The sequence below is a fragment of the Stylophora pistillata genome, chromosome 9 (genome assembly GCF_964205215.1).
Source record: "Stylophora pistillata chromosome 9, jaStyPist1.2, whole genome shotgun sequence".
NCBI classification, from domain to species: domain Eukaryota; kingdom Metazoa; phylum Cnidaria; class Anthozoa; order Scleractinia; family Pocilloporidae; genus Stylophora; species Stylophora pistillata.
The window spans coordinates 21,216,959-21,235,276 of NC_142527.1; the positions used below are offsets into that span (position 1 = coordinate 21,216,959).

At 39.2% G+C, this 18,318-nt stretch overlaps 1 protein-coding gene across 1 annotated transcript; it reads right to left on the bottom strand.

Moving 5' to 3' along the window:
- Positions 1–7,051: 7,051 nt before the first annotated feature.
- On the bottom strand, positions 7,052–16,786 carry LOC111327341 (dual serine/threonine and tyrosine protein kinase). Its single transcript, XM_022931498.2, has 5 exons — positions 16,027–16,786; positions 12,387–13,289; positions 10,916–11,463; positions 10,080–10,326; positions 7,052–9,471 (listed from the first exon to the last, which is right to left on the bottom strand). The coding sequence occupies exons 1-5, from the start codon at positions 16,660–16,662 to the stop codon at positions 9,007–9,009; spliced, it is 2,799 nt and encodes a 932-aa protein (XP_022787233.2). The 5' UTR covers positions 16,663–16,786; the 3' UTR covers positions 7,052–9,006.
- Positions 16,787–18,318: the final 1,532 nt, after the last annotated feature.

An 18,318-nucleotide genomic window follows, 5' to 3' on the forward strand; every position in this document is an offset into this window, starting at 1 on the left:
GCATAATATCTCGGAGGAAATCGATAAATACGCAAAATGTGCCTTTGAGATTCTTTACAGCTTGACTTATGCGATGAGATCATCTTCTCAGACAAGACGAGAATTTTGTTAGCCCATGGTTCATGCATTAACTATTGATTGAAATAACTGTCGAGATACATCACAATAATATCTTATGCAAACATCTGATATCAGTTTGGTACGACAGACTAACATGTACGATATAAACTGTAAGTTTGTAGTTGATTAGAGTCAATATACGTAAATTCTGCTCATTGCAAATGAATCAGCTTGTAACTTATTCAACCTTACTGATCAAACGCAAACTTCACGTAGGATAATCCGAAATTATTAAGCTCAAAATGAAGCGCAATGGAACATCTAATTCACTAGTGTATGAATCTTGACATTTTATTTGACAATATTGTAGTAGGTATTGTAATATCAATGTGGTGATGTTACCCAATAACAATGTAACTTAGTACGGAACTAAATTTGGAGAGTGTACTTGATTTGACGAGACACAATATTTTCAATACATGTGAGGCGTCATGTCTGTTTGATGAGAATCAAATCTAAAAAAGAAAAACAATTTCCACAAACTGAAAACTACGCATTCGAGTACATCGCTTTAGTTTATGGTCCTTCGACTTTCTAATTCCATAATAACCGCTCGACCAAACGGTACAAATTGAAAGGTACAAACTGAATTTAGAAACTGAAGAAAACTTTCTGACTCATGGCACATTTGCATTGGACACAGATGTTTGCAAGTTTCCCAGTAACCAGTATATCGAGAGTAATAGCAGAGTGCCTCTCACTTAACTTTTCAAAAGTTAAACTGGACAACTAACCCTAATTATAGCGCATAATGCGTGTTTCTGTACGTAATAACTCACTGTACGTAATAACTCACGACCTTAAAAGGCTCGTTAACCTTTGATTGGCCTGGCACCATTCAGTCTAAGGAACTACTTTGAGACTTGAACCTTACTTGTTCGCCTATATGACTCTTATGCAACGATAACAGAAATAGTAGATGAAATCTTAGGACAACTTGTCGCCGTTTTGATACAATTACTTCCTTGGTCGAACTTGGTGCTTTACATCGGCCGTTTTCATACTGAAGGATGCATCATCCGTACAAACGGATAATGCTTCTCCCATGTTAGGCGTCTACTGTAAAGACGGGAAAAATCAGTCGAACCAGGAGAAGTGGATTTTGTGAAATTGGTTACATTTTTTCAGTTTCCCACTTTGATCGTTTTCTGACTGTTTTCTCATTTTCCGTATATCGGTGTTAGCATCCAATGTGATTTTGAAGGTTTTTTTTTTTTTCAGATTTCCTAGGCCTCATAGAAGCCCAATTTGGACAATGATATCGGCCGTTTCTTTTTTTTTTAGTTTCTAACAGGCCCTCATAGTGCATAATCTGGACCATCAAATCACAGCTTGCCAAATTACAGCCAATAAGAGCAAAGGAATACATCATATAACTTAATGGTCTTACGTAAGGTGCACGATCCTCGCAGTAGAGAGCGCTATTTATGCAATCAGATACAATGAATATATGAAGTTCATATATTTTGAACTGCGGTATTAGATACGTATGATGCACGATCCTCGCAGTAGAATAAATAGCATAAATAGCGCTCTCTACTGCGAGGATCGTGCATCATACATATCTAATACCACAATTCAAAATATGTGAACATATATTCATTGTAATTAATGGTCTTAATCTAATTTGAGTTATTGGATTTGAGTTATCATCCAATCTAGGTACTTTTTATTGTAAGAATAAAACTAAACTATCAACAAGAACGTACAGCACAAACGACGCCCTATGTGAAATCAGGATGTTCACTTTATCCCACATCAAAAACTCTAAAAACACCTTTCTATCTGGCGCGGAATTTACGTTCGGAGAGCTATAATAAGGGAGTTCCACCCTCACTTTACATTATCCCCTACCGGGAAATTATCCCCTACTGGGACATTATCCCCTACCGGGACGTTATCCCCAACCAGAGACATTGGGGAACTTTAGCAACGACGACGGCGACGGCAACGAGAACGGCAGAAAACAATAGGCTTAATGAGCAGAAACAATCGCCCTGCACGTGCGTTTAACATTTTAGTACATTTCCTTGCCGTTCTCGGCAAAACAACAACGCGAAATAACCAAACTTTAGATTTCCTCGAGAACGTGAGCGCATGACGGTTCATTTTCCTTTCTTTCTCCTTGCTTTAACGCCGTTCGTAGTGATATAGTCCCTGAGTAGTTTGCCAGCATTTTCCAAGTGAAACACATCGGAATGACCTCGAAAGAGTTACAAAAACGAAAAGTTAGATTTCGACACGACGTTTTCGTTGCTGTCGCCGTCATCGTTGCTAAAACTCCCTATTAACAACAAACATATGAAACATATGTGTGAACTGCGGTTATGAGACGTATATGAGAACGATCCTTCGCAGTAAAGCACTATTTGAGCAATAGTGAAAATCAGACCTGAAAAAAATTTCAGGCCTGTACGGGATTCGAACCACTGACCTCTGCGATACTAGTGCAGCGCTCTACCAATTGAGCTAACAAGCCAACTGGGAGCAGGCCATCAAATTAATTCGACATAAACCCGTAGATGATTAATAAAAAAAACAACAAACATATGAAACATATGTGTGAACTGCGGTTATGAGACGTATATGAGAACGATCCTTCGCAGTAAAGCACTATTTGAGCAATAGTGAAAATCAGACCTGAAAAAAAAAAAAAAAATTTCAGGCCTGTACGGGATTCGAACCACTGACCTCTGCGATACTAGTGCAGCGCTCTACCAATTGAGCTAACAAGCCAACTGGGAGCAGGCCATCAAATTAATTCGACATAAACCCGTAGATGATAAATCAAACAACAACAAACATATGAAACATATGTGTGAACTGCGGTTATGAGACGTATATGAGAACGATCCTTCGCAGTAAAGCACTATTTGAGCAATAGTGAAAATCAGACCTGAAAAAAATTTCAGGCCTGTACGGGATTCGAACCACTGACCTCTGCGATACTAGTGCAGCGCTCTACCAATTGAGCTAACAAGCCAACTGGGAGCAGGCCATCAAATTAATTCGACATAAACCAAAATTTTTTTCAGGTCTGATTTTCACTATTGCTCAAATAGTGCTTTACTGCGAAGGATCGTTCTCATATACGTCTCATAACCGCAGTTCACACATATGTTTCATATGTTTGTTGTTGTTTGATTTATCATCTACGGGTTTATGTCGAATTAATTTGATGGCCTGCTCCCAGTTGGCTTGTTAGCTCAAATGGTAGAGCGCTGCACTAGTATCGCAGAGGTCAGTGGTTCGAATCCCGTACAGGCCTGAAATTTTTTTCAGGTCTGATTTTCACTATTGCTCAAATAGTGCTTTACTGCGAAGGATCGTTCTCATATACGTCTCATAACCGCAGTTCACACATATGTTTCATATGTTTGTTGTTGTTTGATTTATCATCTACGGGTTTATGTCGAATTAATTTGATGGCCTGCTCCCAGTTGGCTTGTTAGCTCAATTGGTAGAGCGCTGCACTAGTATCGCAGAGGTCAGTGGTTCGAATCCCGTACAGGCCTGAAATTTTTTTCAGGTCTGATTTTCACTATTGCTCAAATAGTGCTTTACTGCGAAGGATCGTTCTCATATAAAACTCCCTATTATCCCCTACCGGGAAATCATTCCCTACCGGAACATTATCCCCTACCCCTTCGCCCAGCGGGATAGCTTTTTAGTCTAACAACCTTTGAAGTTAAATTTTTAAGACATTGCGAACGTAATCATTCTTAATTTTGTCAACCTGGGCAAAGTAGATGTAGAAATTTTATCGATATCGTTATCAAAAAGGGAACAAAACAAATCCATGTCTATTTCTTGATAGCCACGTGGCCAATTTCTCGACGTGATTTTGCACTACCCGGTTGTTCATTTCTCCATTTGTCAATAACGGTTTTCGATCGAGTCATATCTCATAAGGATATTTTTTGTTTTTGCTTTTAAGTTGATTTGATTGAAATGGAATTGAACTGGCTTGAGAAGATGATTAGAAAGCAAAACATCACAGCTTGCATTTTTATATAGGTCACATAACACTTTTTTTCCCTGAGACTTACATTTTAAAATGTTTGGCTACATGTACGCTCCTACGTCACCATGTGTAAGAGTTGGCATGACAGCGGTCGTACAGTTTGCCTTAAAAGGCAAGGTATTCCCCGAGGGAATACCTTGAAAGGACCGAAAGTAGTTCTTTTTCTTGTCAAAGAAATCACGTGAACCATCTCTCACACTATCAACGAGCCTCTCCATGGGTACCCATGGTCTCCGTTTGCTTCGCGATTTTTTTGGCAAATCTTCGCTTTTTTTAGTCTTCGGTTTTCGGATTGAAATTGCAAGCTTCCCTGCTCCACTGCTCCACATAACGTCGTTCGACACCACCACGGCTTCACAGACGGCGTTTCGGTATCTTTTGAGTTGATGGAATGCATATAGAGAATACTTGACTCTAAGTCGAAATCTACCATGAATAAATTGTATTCTGCGGACCGCGAGGTTAAAGACCAGCGACACGACCAACGTGATACGAATGGAATAGAATCCATTGGTAAGTGGGTTCTCATTGACGTCATTAATGTCATTAATGATTACATTATCAGTGGACTATTTTTTGTCGTTTTCAGCCTTGTATAAACGGCATCATGTGGTTTCGTGGCGGCGACTGTAAACCACTGTTGACACCGTTGTCAAAATCGCAGTGAAATGTGGTCAAATGCCAAAATTCAGAAATAACAGATATTTTCCGTAGTATTTTGACTGTTTTATATCTGAGTGTTCAATATGATCACGCAAATTTTGGTCAATTTTCAGATATCGATCTTCGCTCCGATCTGGAGTTTTTTCCGCGGTGATCTTCGCGTCTTCGATTTCTTCGGAAATACCCATAGAGAGGCTCATCAGCGAGAACAGAATCGATCGATAACGAGATAACTTGCTCTCTTGTCAATGCTCAGTTACATTTATCAGTCATCTAGGGAGAAAAGTGATAACTGCAACGTCTAAAATCAGTTTGCATTGGGCTGAAATGAGTCACGGTTCTTTGTGTTTCCTTTCAGCTATTGTGCATTAAAGCTCATTTGAGAGTGAAGCTTGATTCAGTTCGTACTAGTAGTTTAAAGATGGACTCCTGTGCTCAGCGGACAAACCGAGAGCTTTGGCAAAACCGAAAAACTCTAGTCCTAGTAAATAAGCTTAAAGAGGTACTTACAGCAATTCAATGCTCCTCCGATGTAGTTAATAAACCTACGCTTGCTTTCGGCCAGGTAAGATGCAGCAACCTATCCCGTATCAAGTAACCAAGCCAACTGTTGTTTTTGAAAGGCTTGGACACGAATAAGTCAACGGCGTTGTCTGAAGTATATTAATCTTTGGACCGGATACTCGGACTGGAGAACAGAAGAGTTCAAGGGAAATGAATACATGTATAACTAGGAAGGCGAGACCCTAGCGTCAGTAGCAAAGGACCTGAAAAAACGTTTTCCTTCAAGTCTCGTCACATACCACTTTCATAAATATTCTTTTGTTTAGATTTAAATTAGCCCTTCTGGCCTCGCTTGAGATAACGTTTCTTTTGAATTTTGTACTGGAGAACGAGGCCAGATGGGCTAATTTAAATTTAAACAAAAGAATATTAATTCGGCAGCCATTTATGAAAGTGGTCTATGGTCCTTAAACTAGCTGTACCTTAATCATAAGGATCCTGAGTTACCATTAGTTTGACAATTCCTGAGGCACATGTCCGAACCGATGGTTATCTTCATCATCGACACCAACAGCAATGTCCAGTTACACAGATTTACCCGATAACTCAACGAAGGATGCAACGATAACCTATCGAAACGATTCACCAGCTAGCGCGTATGACATTAAAGTGAATTAATGTGAAGCCCGTCCTAATCAGAATTTCTCAGCTTGATTCTCTCTCGCTCTAGAACCTCAGAACGTTCAATTACCAGCTACCTCTATGTAAATGACTGGAAATGGCATTGTAAATGGGGCAGAAGCCGCAATCCATTAAGAGGAAATAAACCCCAGGAGGTTCCCATAAACCAGTTCTTTCTGTTGAAAATTGTTCTGGAACGTTTACACCAATTCTTAGGATTTCGCTTGTTTTGTTATATTTCGCATGATTAGTGGCTCACTAAGTGAGCTATTGTTTCTTTACCGCTAATAGAGACCGGTCGAATGCAACAGGAAATATTGTCACAGAGAATGCGTAAAACGATCGACAAACAAAACGATGATGTAATTAACTAGATAACTGCTAGTAAAACGACGTGTTAAGATTAAATAACAGACACATGCAACAGGACTTAGCGGGATCAACAAAATAGGAAATTAATAACAACTTAGCCCTATATGACCACACCGGACCTACGTATCTGGGTGTGGACATCTGTAGCCAATGAAAGTGGCACTTGTAATCCTAAGTCAGTTAGATCGTAGAGTGGAACGTGAATGTTGTGAGCTGAAGAATAAAGGCAAATCAAAAGAAAGCATACAGTCCTCGTTTGTTGAACCAGCGTGTGCGGAGAGCAAATTCCGCGAAAAAAATCACTAATTTCGACTGGGTCAAAAAAATTGTGGGACGCACATTAAGTTTACGATTTTATGGACAAATGACTAGAAGAGACCTTTTCAAGAAGTTCAGTTTCTATCCTGATAGAAGACAGTTCCTATTTTTTTTTTCTGTTTTTTGTTGTTGTTGGTTTTTGGTTGTAGTTGTTTTTATTCTGATTATTATTATCATTCATTTTTGTTGCTGTTTTCCGTTTGGTTGTTCTTCTGGTTATTCACCTTTAATCGCGCGCATTTCCCTTCTTAATCATCAAAACATCAGCCACATTACTGCAGCGATAGCTTCTCACTGAATCGTCTTGATCAGCTTTAGTCCCAAGCACTTCCTTCGCGAAGGGAAAATCATACCAAGACAATAAACAACTAGCCAAAAATAATTTAATTGTCAATATTATTTACAAATCGTAATAACTAATCCCTTACGAAACCGCAATAACAAGTTACAAGTTCAATTTACTCGTGTTTTTTTGCTTTTGTTTTTTTTTTATTTTCAGGGTTACACAAGCACCACTTTGACGAAGTAAATGAAGGTTTTTAAACCCTCATTTACTTCGTCTACACCCCTTACACCTTCATCTTGGCGTTCATATCCTCCGCAATATTCTCCTAACATTTTCTGTGACAAGAATAATGTATGGCAATCCGAAACTTCCTCACTTGTTGATCATTTTCATTATTCTGATGACCTCTACATTTGAGTTAAGAATGATAGATGATAATGTCAGGAGAGAGAAGTAAGCCACTCTAGCTCATGTTTTGCTTCTTCTTTTTTTCTTTTTTTATTTGGAATTTTGTTGCTTTTGTAAACTGACCAGCCATTACCACTTACCAATGCCTCTAAATGCACGGATTTCCCGTACTAATGACTAACACATCACACGCAAGAAAAGAATTGAGAGTTTCTCAAGAGCAACGATAACAGAAAGTAATCGTGAGAGTAATCCTTGTCTTTCGTTTGAATGATATTTAAGCAAGAACGATGAAGAAACCTTTTCTTTTTTTTTGTCTCACGTCTTAAATTGTTATCACTTTTTCGTGTTCCTTTTGTTCGATTTCTATCATTATTCCTCTATCTATGGGTATTTTAAGTTTCCTTTTTGCCTATTTCGCACCCGATCACTTAGTAATTCATTGACCACGTCCCAGTTGAGAGAAATGAACACTGAAAATTCTTCGAAGCATTAAAATATATGGACTTCTAATAGGTAATTGTTTCCTGGGACTATATACATAGACTTTCCCACTAATGATAAATCATTCGACTAGGTTCAAGTCAGTCTTGCTGAAAACAAAAAAAACAAAAACAAAAAAATTAAAAAACTACAGACGAAGATGGGAGGATGGGCGGCTCCCATCTCGATGTACCTGTCCTCTATGGCTCAGTGATGTGTTTCGTCTTTTTTTCTACCCACGGTATTCAAAAGACTATGTATCACCCTTTCTCTCCCAAGATGGTCTACATATCAATCTTCTACACCGTACGCCATTTGAGTGCATGCGCATTGGGTGTTACATCAGAGAATATTCCTTCACTGATATTTGCATTTCTTCTCATTGCCCATCTGCTTTAGATAGGGACTGATATTGTACAGAGAAATTCTTCTTTAGTTACTCATGGGAGGGAAAGGGATAGCAGTAATATTTTTCTTTCTTTCTTCCTTTTTTTTTTTTTTTTTTTGGCTTTTTCGCGCACGTACAACGACGATAAGAACGCTGAATTTCGGATCGAATGTTTTACACTAACTAAGTACTCACAAGGGCCACACAAAAACAATCTACAAAAAGAGCACGCAACGAAAGCAACCTAGAAAAAAAAGAAAGAAAAAACATGCATACGATCTAAACGCGGGAATGCATCGATTGGTTTAAGCTTTAACAAGTGATATCAAGGACTCCCACGGTGGCCTCAGTCTTTCGGGTCAACCCATCACTGAGCGGAGTAAAGTGAAACCAAATGCATTTTTTAAAGAACATACTCAATTAAGAGATGCTCTGAAAACAAGTCACTTTGACATTATTATCTAAAATGTGCAGGCTAGTGTTGTGGTTTTCGTTGGTTGAAAGGGGTCAACAAGTTTGTATCTTCCTAATTTTCAAAACAGCATAACACTCGTGCGATTCGTCTAACACCGTGCCGACACAATGTTGCGCCAAAAATACCCACGGTAAAAAGAATGCGTGGAATGAAAAATTCTTTTCAACTAAGCGCTTGTTACACTGGCAAAAGAGGCGCTTTGCATGGGAAACACCCTAACTAAATTGCTCCAATAAACAATAACCAAACGATCTTATAATAAGTTTTCTCTGGAGTCTTGCAGGTTAGAGAAGTACCTCTAGCTCTTTGAAAGGTCGACTTTCTTTTCGATGATGCTTCGTTGTGCCACTACGCCGGCTGTCCCCCCGTTTGATGATATCAATAAGCTTTGGTTGAATGTTCCCGAGAAACGGTCGTCCCCTAGGGTCTCCGTTCCAGCATGCCTCCATCAATGCCCAACATTCGTCTTCAAAATTCGCTAACCGCTCAGGTCGGACGCCACGCCGAACAGCTGACCACAGGTGATCTTTGCTAGCGCACTGCTCGAATGCCAAGGGAAGGCGCACTGTCCCTGCGCAGATATACCAGAAAAGGACGCCAAAGGCGTACACGTCGACGCTGTTGTCATAGCGACCAGAAAACAGTTCTGGCGCCATGTGAATTGGTGTACCTACGATGGATCCAGACATCATTGCCTCTGGTTTGCAGAACCCAAGGTCTGTTATTTTGCCACGGTTCTTAGAGTCTAACTGCAAGCAAGAATAGGAAAAATAAGTGAAGAGTAAAACCTAGTTACGGAATTTCGATCGAAAAAATGCAACCTAGTTTTTCTGATAAGATAATCTACGGACAAAAGAGACTACACGTACAAGTACCATCGGCAACAAGCCGTCTATTGTCGGACTCAAGTGTTTTCCTGCTTCTTCTCTAAGACACTAGATTGCCTCATCCCACACAGAAGTAAAAATGGGCGGCATGGAGCCCGTGAAGCAACGAGTCATCCGTTCAATGAATTAGCACCCCGCCCATGAGAGGTGATAGGGAGCAAAAAATACCCTTGTTGGCTTCATGCTACTCAAACCTCCAAAAGCCCCGGCAAGATGGACCACCTCGCGCATTAATGATCCTGCAAGTTACGGGAATCAAACTTGACCGCACAATAAATTCTGACGTGATGATGGCACTATTACCCCAAATTCAAAAGTACAAAAATGGCACCCCAACTGGCTCGAAACCCGTGGAGTAGCCAAAAGTACCACGATTTAGCGGGTATGAAGTTGAATTTCAAGCATGGGTGATTTACGTTAAAGACCGATGGGGTCCATTGAACTGTTTAGTCATGGTTTAATCTACCTACCAACACATTCTTAAGCTTGATATCTCTATGCACCAATCCCTGACTATGGAGAAAACGGATGCCTTCCACCACATCAAGAGCTACAAGCAGCCTGTTTTTGTAGTTGAGTCCAGTCTTGATGCCTTGATAGAGATCTCGCTGAAGCCTGTCCATGACCAACAAAACAGCGGGGGAACTGCCTCCTCCATAACTGTAATCAATGACTGACCCTATGATGGACACAATGCGGTTGTGTTTTGGAATGGATCTAATTGAAAAAAGAATAATAATAAAATAACAACTGAAGAAATGCCCACAAAAACGAAAATAAACAAAATAACTATAAGACGATTAAAAAAAACCAGAGTGAGGGTCAAATTCAAAACTGTCAAATTAAGATCCTCGTTGAGCAGAAGGATACACAGCTGATAGACACCCTTTGAACCCTACAAGTGACCAACATCTAATTTCTCCTTATAACATCACCTATGAGTAAAACCTCAAGGTCACAAGAATACACGAAATGATCAACAACTAAAACAGCTCAAGACTGTTGAACAAACTCTCCTCGTCTGCACCATAGACAATGTACAGAGAACAGTACAGTACAGAGAACATGCATACTGATGTTAGGGTGCAAGGAGTTGACCGACTACTGGTTCTTAGAAAGTTAAGGGCTAAAAATACAGAGGAGAACCCGTAGATTTTCAAATTAGGCATTTACAGAAGGTTACCATTTGTTAAATAAGTGTAGGAAGGCAATACAAAGACATGTACATGGTGTAAGCTGTTACTCTTCCCAAGAGCTTGTTGTCAAAAACACTTAAAAGCTTGTTAATTCTGTACTGTACATTTACCTTGTGTAGAAAAATTCCAAAGCCAAGTCATTCCAATGTTTATCATCAGGAGGGACAACAGATTTGATAGCACATGGCGAACGACCAGCATAACGTTCACATGCATACACAACACCATACTGTCCCCTCCCAACTTCTCGACCCATCTGAGGCATTCCATACACCACCACATCTCTCAGTGAGGTGCTTTCCAGAGCCAGTCTGGCAATCTTGGGAGCATGGCATTTACGCAGACGCAAACGTCTCTCCTCCGTTTTCTCTAGTCTCCCACTGTGATGCGCTTCAAGTATTCTCAAGGATGTTGCAAATGCCTCATGAGATCTCTGGAGTCGCAACCTAAATTGTGAGCAAATGTGTCTAGCCAGTCGTGTTTCACTCAAGCTCGTGAGCATGTCTTGTGCAATTTTCCTCTTCCAGACACCATCTACCTTTGGTGGAGCTTGACCAGGGAAAGTTTGAAGTGCTTGTTTCATCTTTTCCCACAAAAGCCGGGCTAGAGAGGAACTTGCTCTCACTGTAACTTCAATTTGGTATGCAGAGTTTAGAACCTGTCGGCAAAAAGAGAAAAGTGTATAACCTCAGAATGGCTGCATTCTTAAAGCACACAGCTATCATCCTTCTCAGACGTGGCAACCTCAACACCACATTTGGAGGGGGTTAATCCCCAAGATCTCACAAGTAATTGTCCTTAACCTCTCCCATACAATTATAATGACATTAGTTTGGAGAATTTGGTATTACATCAAACTAATAATCCCCTAATTGATATTTTTTGTTATTCCCAACACTTATCTGCTTGATCAACTTGTCTGTATCGATAATGTTAGCAGAAATTCTGTCTTTGTCACTCACAGGAATTAGGATTAAATAAGTTGAAGTTGACTGAGGATTAATAAGATGCATCTGCATGGTCAGTGCATTAAAACATGCAAGATAAGCAATCATGTTGCATACTATGTGCACAGCACCAGCATACCATGTTGCAATCCCTTTGGCAGATACTGTAATTCATAATTAAATGGAACATGTTGGTTAATAACGTTTATCACTGAAAGTGTTTGATGGGTAACTTCTGCCAATACACTGTATATTGTGCAGCAAGCAAGTGACAAGAATCACTACATTAGTAGAATAATTAACCAAATTATTTTAACCCAGTCACTCCAAAGATCTCATTAGTAACTTTCCTTTATAACTGCCATACAGTTCTTGTCATGTTCATTCTGTGAATTTGGTATTGGATCAACTAACAATCTCCAGATTGATGCTTTTCTCTACTCTTGCCATTTGTCTGCTTGGTACTACATAGATGCTGTAAGAAGAAATTATGTCTTTGTTTCTCTGGAGTTAAATTTAAATGTACCTTATGCACAGGAAAATTCAGATAAGCAGCGAAAAGGCAGAATTAGCCCTCCCATTAGGCAGAAACTTTGTAACAAATTTATACATTAACAGTGTGCAATGAACCTACATGTCTCAGTGATGATGTTGCAGATTCTCCATTTTCATATACCCCTTCCCTGTCTATCTTCTCCAAGCACTCAATGCACCGCTTCAGAGTTCCGACAAAATTTTCTTGGAGGTATTTGACTGAACTAATCAATCCTTCTGCCACAGAGTTGTTGATTCTTGCTAGGACCAGCTCTTGAATGACAGTAACACAGTACTGCAAATCCTTAGGGTTTGAAAGTTCACCACTTGGCAGCACTTTTACCCCTTCAACTTTCAGATTCTCAACTTCAGCCAAGATTTCTGGTGATAGTGAGGTAATAGTGTTGTGTATGAGGTCTTTGATTTCCTCTTGCTTGCGGCTTGCACTTTCCATCAGAGCTGTAAACAGATCCTCCTCCTTTTCTCTGGCATAGTCTAGTCTGCGTGGTGTGACCACCATATCTCGTGCCATGTCAAAGGCTGTAGTGATGAACATGCCAAGCACTCTTACATGAGCTTCATTTAGCACCGTTGCTGCTGAAACAACATTGTATTTAAGAACTTGCCGGACAAACAGCAGAAAGCAAGGGAAGAGTTTGAAGTCTTCAATGAGATTTGATTTTGGTCGAATGGCTGTTAATATTGAATTGTTTGTTGATTGCTCATTTTCCTGCAGTTTGGTCTCTTCATTCTCCAACGACAAGTACCCTAATTCACAAAGCTGCTCAAAAATCTTTGTCTTCCTTGACCGAATTGATTCAGTTTTGATATCAGGCTCTTGGCTGCCATCTGCCAGTTTCTGCTCCATTGCCTCAATAGCATAATTGCGGCCTGACTCTGTCATGGAATCTGTCAGCTCAGCAGGAGCATTCCTACTGCATTTTACAAAGAACACAGCCATATCTGGTGCCATTGCCTTCACTTGCCGGAGTTCTGTCTTATCCTTGAAGTAAAAAAGGAAACCACAACATAAATTCAACCTTGTGTATCATTAAAACTGAAAAATTGCTTGACAGATAAAATTACATAGAATTGCTTACTTAAGGGTGAAAGGGAAGTAGGAACAGAGCTAGGGAATAAATAACTGCAAAAGCAGAGGCCAAATTTAGTGAATTGAACTGATACAATGGTCATATGCATAGCAAAACACAACTTTTCATCCTTAGATACCTGTAATTGAACGTCTTTGATTTTCACACCTCAATCACATTAACTTCCATGGCTTCTTGTTTGCAATTCTCTAACTATTTGCAATATTCATTATAAGTCCAAACTTGTACTTAGCAGTCACCCATAGGCCATTGCAGAAATGTGAGAGGACTAGGACAAGTTTCTCATATTGATTACATTGAAAATCTGAACATTTCAACTGAAATGTTACTGAATGAAAAGCTACCCAGCCAAGTTTGAGAGTTTTCAGTGGAAAAGTGTCTATAGCGGAGCCCTGCAAAAGTTACAAAAATTCCATACAAACCCTTAAAAAATTTTGCCCTGTCTACCCAATGCATACAAACTCTCTATTTTAGGTGATATTTAAAAAGCTGTCATTTTGCCATTCTCCTCCTCTGAATACTTCTATTCTTGCTTAAGACTCTCCAATTTAGTTGATCTTTCATTTGAATATCTTAGTTTTTCAAACAAATGGAAAACAACCACCCTCATTCCCAGTCCTCTCACGTTTCTGCAATGGCCTATGGGGAATGATGGGGGTGACAGCTTAATAAAGGTTGATCACTCACTACAGGTTCCACAGATAAAGGGTATTATAAAAGACAAAACAAAATGCCACTTTATCCCATAATTGACCACTTGATATACAGAAACTCCCTAAAAAAAATACTATTTACGTTGATTATGGAAGAGATATATGGATAGGAAATTATTTGATCAATTATTCTTAGTTTCAACTGAGTGGTTCCACCTTGACCATTCACTCCTAGTAGAAAACAGTTTTACTATTCAATGAGGCTGTTGGGACTTAGAAAAGGGGTGACCACAACTGCTCAATAGAGGTAACTGCTTAAAGGGGAACTGAAGCCTAAAAATGAACCATTTTTAAATTCCAGCTTATAGTTCAAATAGCAATGTTCCAGGGTTTTTTTCAGTCTTTGGGCCCAACTTCGCCTCAAAAAAAATAGTTTAAAGTGGTATTTTGGCCTCGTAGTACGGCCGCTCAGAAAAGCGATGTCAGCGGTCATTTTACCTTGCTCTTATGTCACTGGTGGGGAAGAAAGACAATAAACCCGTACTCTTCCTACACAACTTTGGTTTGGTTTTGGAGTAATTGAAGTTACGTGGCTTGTAATGGGGATTAACTACGAAAATGAAATAGTAACAGTTGTTTTTCCTAAGTTGGTTCCTCACCACTGATGCCATAAACGACCGCTGCTGACTTATTTTGAGCCGACGGTCTTACAGCCCCAAAAGTGGGAAAAAGGCAACTTCAAATCGAATTTTCTCATAAAAAACAAGAAGTGAATGAATATGAAATTCGGCACTTTATCTTACTCCTCTAAAGCTAACTAGAAATGAATGCAAACAATATACCAATTTTAAGCTTCAGTTCCCCTTTAATAGCAGTGAAAATTACAGTACTGTTATTCCTGGGAATGAATTTGGGACCTTACAGAGCAACCACTTTATACAAGGGGATGGCTTAACATGGTGCCCCATAATACAAGTTCAACTGTATTTCAAAAAACATGAACATGTGCCATATATGTGAATTATTTTTTTGAAAAGAGATACAAAAGATACAAAAAGACTTTAAATAAAAAAAAAAATCATTCATTGCACTAAAAAGTAAATTTTTTGCATATTATATACAATCTGCCTTGCAATCAAGTTACTTTCAATTAGCAAATCATTTAGGTATTAATTAGGAAATTCATAACTTCCATGTTTGGCATATCTGGAGTCCCTTACAAGAGGACAAAGTCTAAATTTGAAAAATAACCGATTTATTGCACAATATTTCACTTCCTTAGGAGTTGAGGAAATATCAGTTTTTACAACAAACAATACATTAGCTGGAAAAGTAGGATAAGAAAGATGGTAGTATTTTAAAGGATATCTTAATAATTTCCCTTTACCAGACACAACAAATTCGCTGTAGAAGCACATGAAACAGAAATTTCCCATAGTAAAAAATTATCACAATTAAATGAAGTAACGTTATTTCCACCGCACATTCCAAAGAAACAAAACAAAACTTCGCACGGTATCGCCTCAACAATATACACGCAATTCGTTCTAAAGCGCAAAGCACAGTGTACACACCAGTTCTTATCTCAAAAGCCAGTTTTTCGCGTGGAAGTTTTCATTCACAGCAGTTGACATTGTGTGGTCACTTTCTACCGATCAGAACTAATTGTTATGAATGGTGATAATGAAAGACATAAGAGTTACCAAATACATGTAACTCATGCTGTAATGGTCTTCATTAATTACAACCCCATAGATTGCCTTTTTCGACTGTTTCAGATGAAAAAATACAAATAAAAAAAACGCATCTTGAGCTTTGTCTGTCCCAACAAATGTTTTATTAACAACATCCTCCACTGAAAGAGCGAGAGAGGTTGGAATATTATTGTAAACAGCTCTTTCAGATCATGTCTTCGCATGCGTGAACTAAATATGATAATTACGGGCATGTTTACAGCAATGAAATTATAACCTACCTTCTCGGTCAAAATATCAAATTCTATCGCGTAAAGAACAATTGGAAGCACGTCCTCGCAACAGGCACGGAATATGTTGTCAATGTCGCCCTCGTGATTGCTGGGGGAGCACACTAACTCTGCTCCGGCTTTCAGCAGGGGATGTGTTAACGAAACCTCAGCTACAGCAGTGGCCAATGCTGGATCGTCCCTTTGTACTTCAGTCAATTCGAGATCAGCTCTCGGAACACATTCCCACGAGCCTTCATAGGCGTTAAGGTTCGCCGCTAATTCAAAACTATCCGGTAAAACTAGGCTGACGTTGGAAATGTTCCCGTACTTCAATCGAATCATTCGCCATGATGTGCGACTGTCTAACTCTCCAACCACGGGTAGAACGGGTTCCCCAAGCAGCTCGTTGATCACACAGACTTTTGCGAAGCAAGTCTGTCCTATCACGATAATAGTAGGAGGTTTCTCGCAAACTGCTAAGGACTGATAATCGCTTTCTGGAAGATATGCAGACAAGACGTCTTGACTGAATTGCCCCGAGTCTTGAATTTCCTGAAAGTATCGGTTAGTGTCTCGCTTTATCTGCTTTAGTAGCCTCGAGTGCTCTTGGAACTTGCTTATTTCATAAGGAAGATTCGCAGCCATAGCAGAAAAACAATATTGCTGGCGAATTAATCACTTGCTGTTCTTTTCTAAGTCCAAACGCATCCTTAGTTTTGGAAGACCTCCAGATCAATCCTTCGTCTTGGGCAATATTTTATTGTATTTCGCTACAGAGATCGCAAACATTTGACTACGACCAATACCAATAAAATTCTGCCGTAACCATATATGGTTGTAAACGTCACGAAGATTGCGTGAAACGTGACTAGGTCTCGTCCAAACACGTGCTGAAAAAAAAATAATTGGATAGTCACCAAATAAATGAATAGATTAACGAAATAAATGATAACGTCTGAGACAGACAAGTATAGCTCAAATAGTTATTTCTTATTCTTCAGAAATCGGTGTAATATAAACACGGCAAAGATCATTACTTGCGTGACGGAATGAGAGCAATCTCTTCTCCTGTTGTTCATGACCTATCGCACCTTTGCCTCAACACACGTTTCCGGTGTGTGGCTCGTCAGTTTTATTCACTTTGTTTATTTACCGTCGTTTTATTTATCTATTTAATTATTTCTTATATCCTCAGGGTATATTTTTGATTGAGGGTATTACCCTAGAGAGAGACCGTGTAAGAAAGATGATTAACGGTGTACAGTTACCTTCACTAAAATCCTAACTGATGTGATGCAGTTTCTTAGAAAATAGGAGCTTTTTTCTGTGACTAAGATATTTTAAGGACTAAAGGCTGATAGTTTCGAAAGAAACTGTTTGGGGCTGCGTCGGCGGGAGTAACGAAATAATTTGGATATATCAACAAAGTTGAAATGGTAAATTACGGTGGCCAATTTACCATTTCAACTTTGTTGATATATATCCAAATTATTTTAAGGACTAGTTATACCGTTTTTCCCAGAAGTGATTCTAGCAAACACGCAATACGTTCCGAAACGGCTTACCCAGTCTGGAGTGGGTCACAAGAAAACCGCGTGCTTTGTCACATTTTTTTTCTAAGATCGGGTAGAAGACGATCAGTACTACCAAAACATTAGACTTCGTACAAGCCGAGCGCGAGAAGATAACGTGATGTTTGAGCGCGGAGAAAATCATATTTGAAGCATGTGGTTTACTGGGTACAATAACAATCGGAATGAAGCGAAAAAGGAAGTAACCTTCTTCAGCTATTGCTTCTTTAATCGCACCTTCCTGTTATGTTTTCCTTCTGATTGTACTTCCGTTCGTCTTTACATGACTGTGGTCGCGTTCAATTCCCCGTATGTATTTCTCACAGTGAATAACTGACCAAAAGAGAACGACTTTCTGGGTTGAGAACTAAGGTTGTTTCTATCGGCGACAATCCATCGGCTTATTAGGAAAAAAACAAAACAAAACAAAACCAAAACAGAGGCGAAACAGGGTGAACTTTCTCGCATAGCTTAGGCAAATAATCATTTTACCTGGTTGAAATTTGGATTTATTATTCCTTTATTTATTCCTTTATTCTTTTATTCTAATGGCGTTAAACTTAACTTAACATAATCAACCACTACCCACAAATAGCATAGCTAGTCTCGGCGGGCAGTGTGTGGACACTAAAACATCTTACATAGATTTCGGTTCAACAAAAGATTCAGTAAATAGAAAAGAAACAGAAATTATATATTAAATCATTAATTTAAAAGCAGAAATGACGGT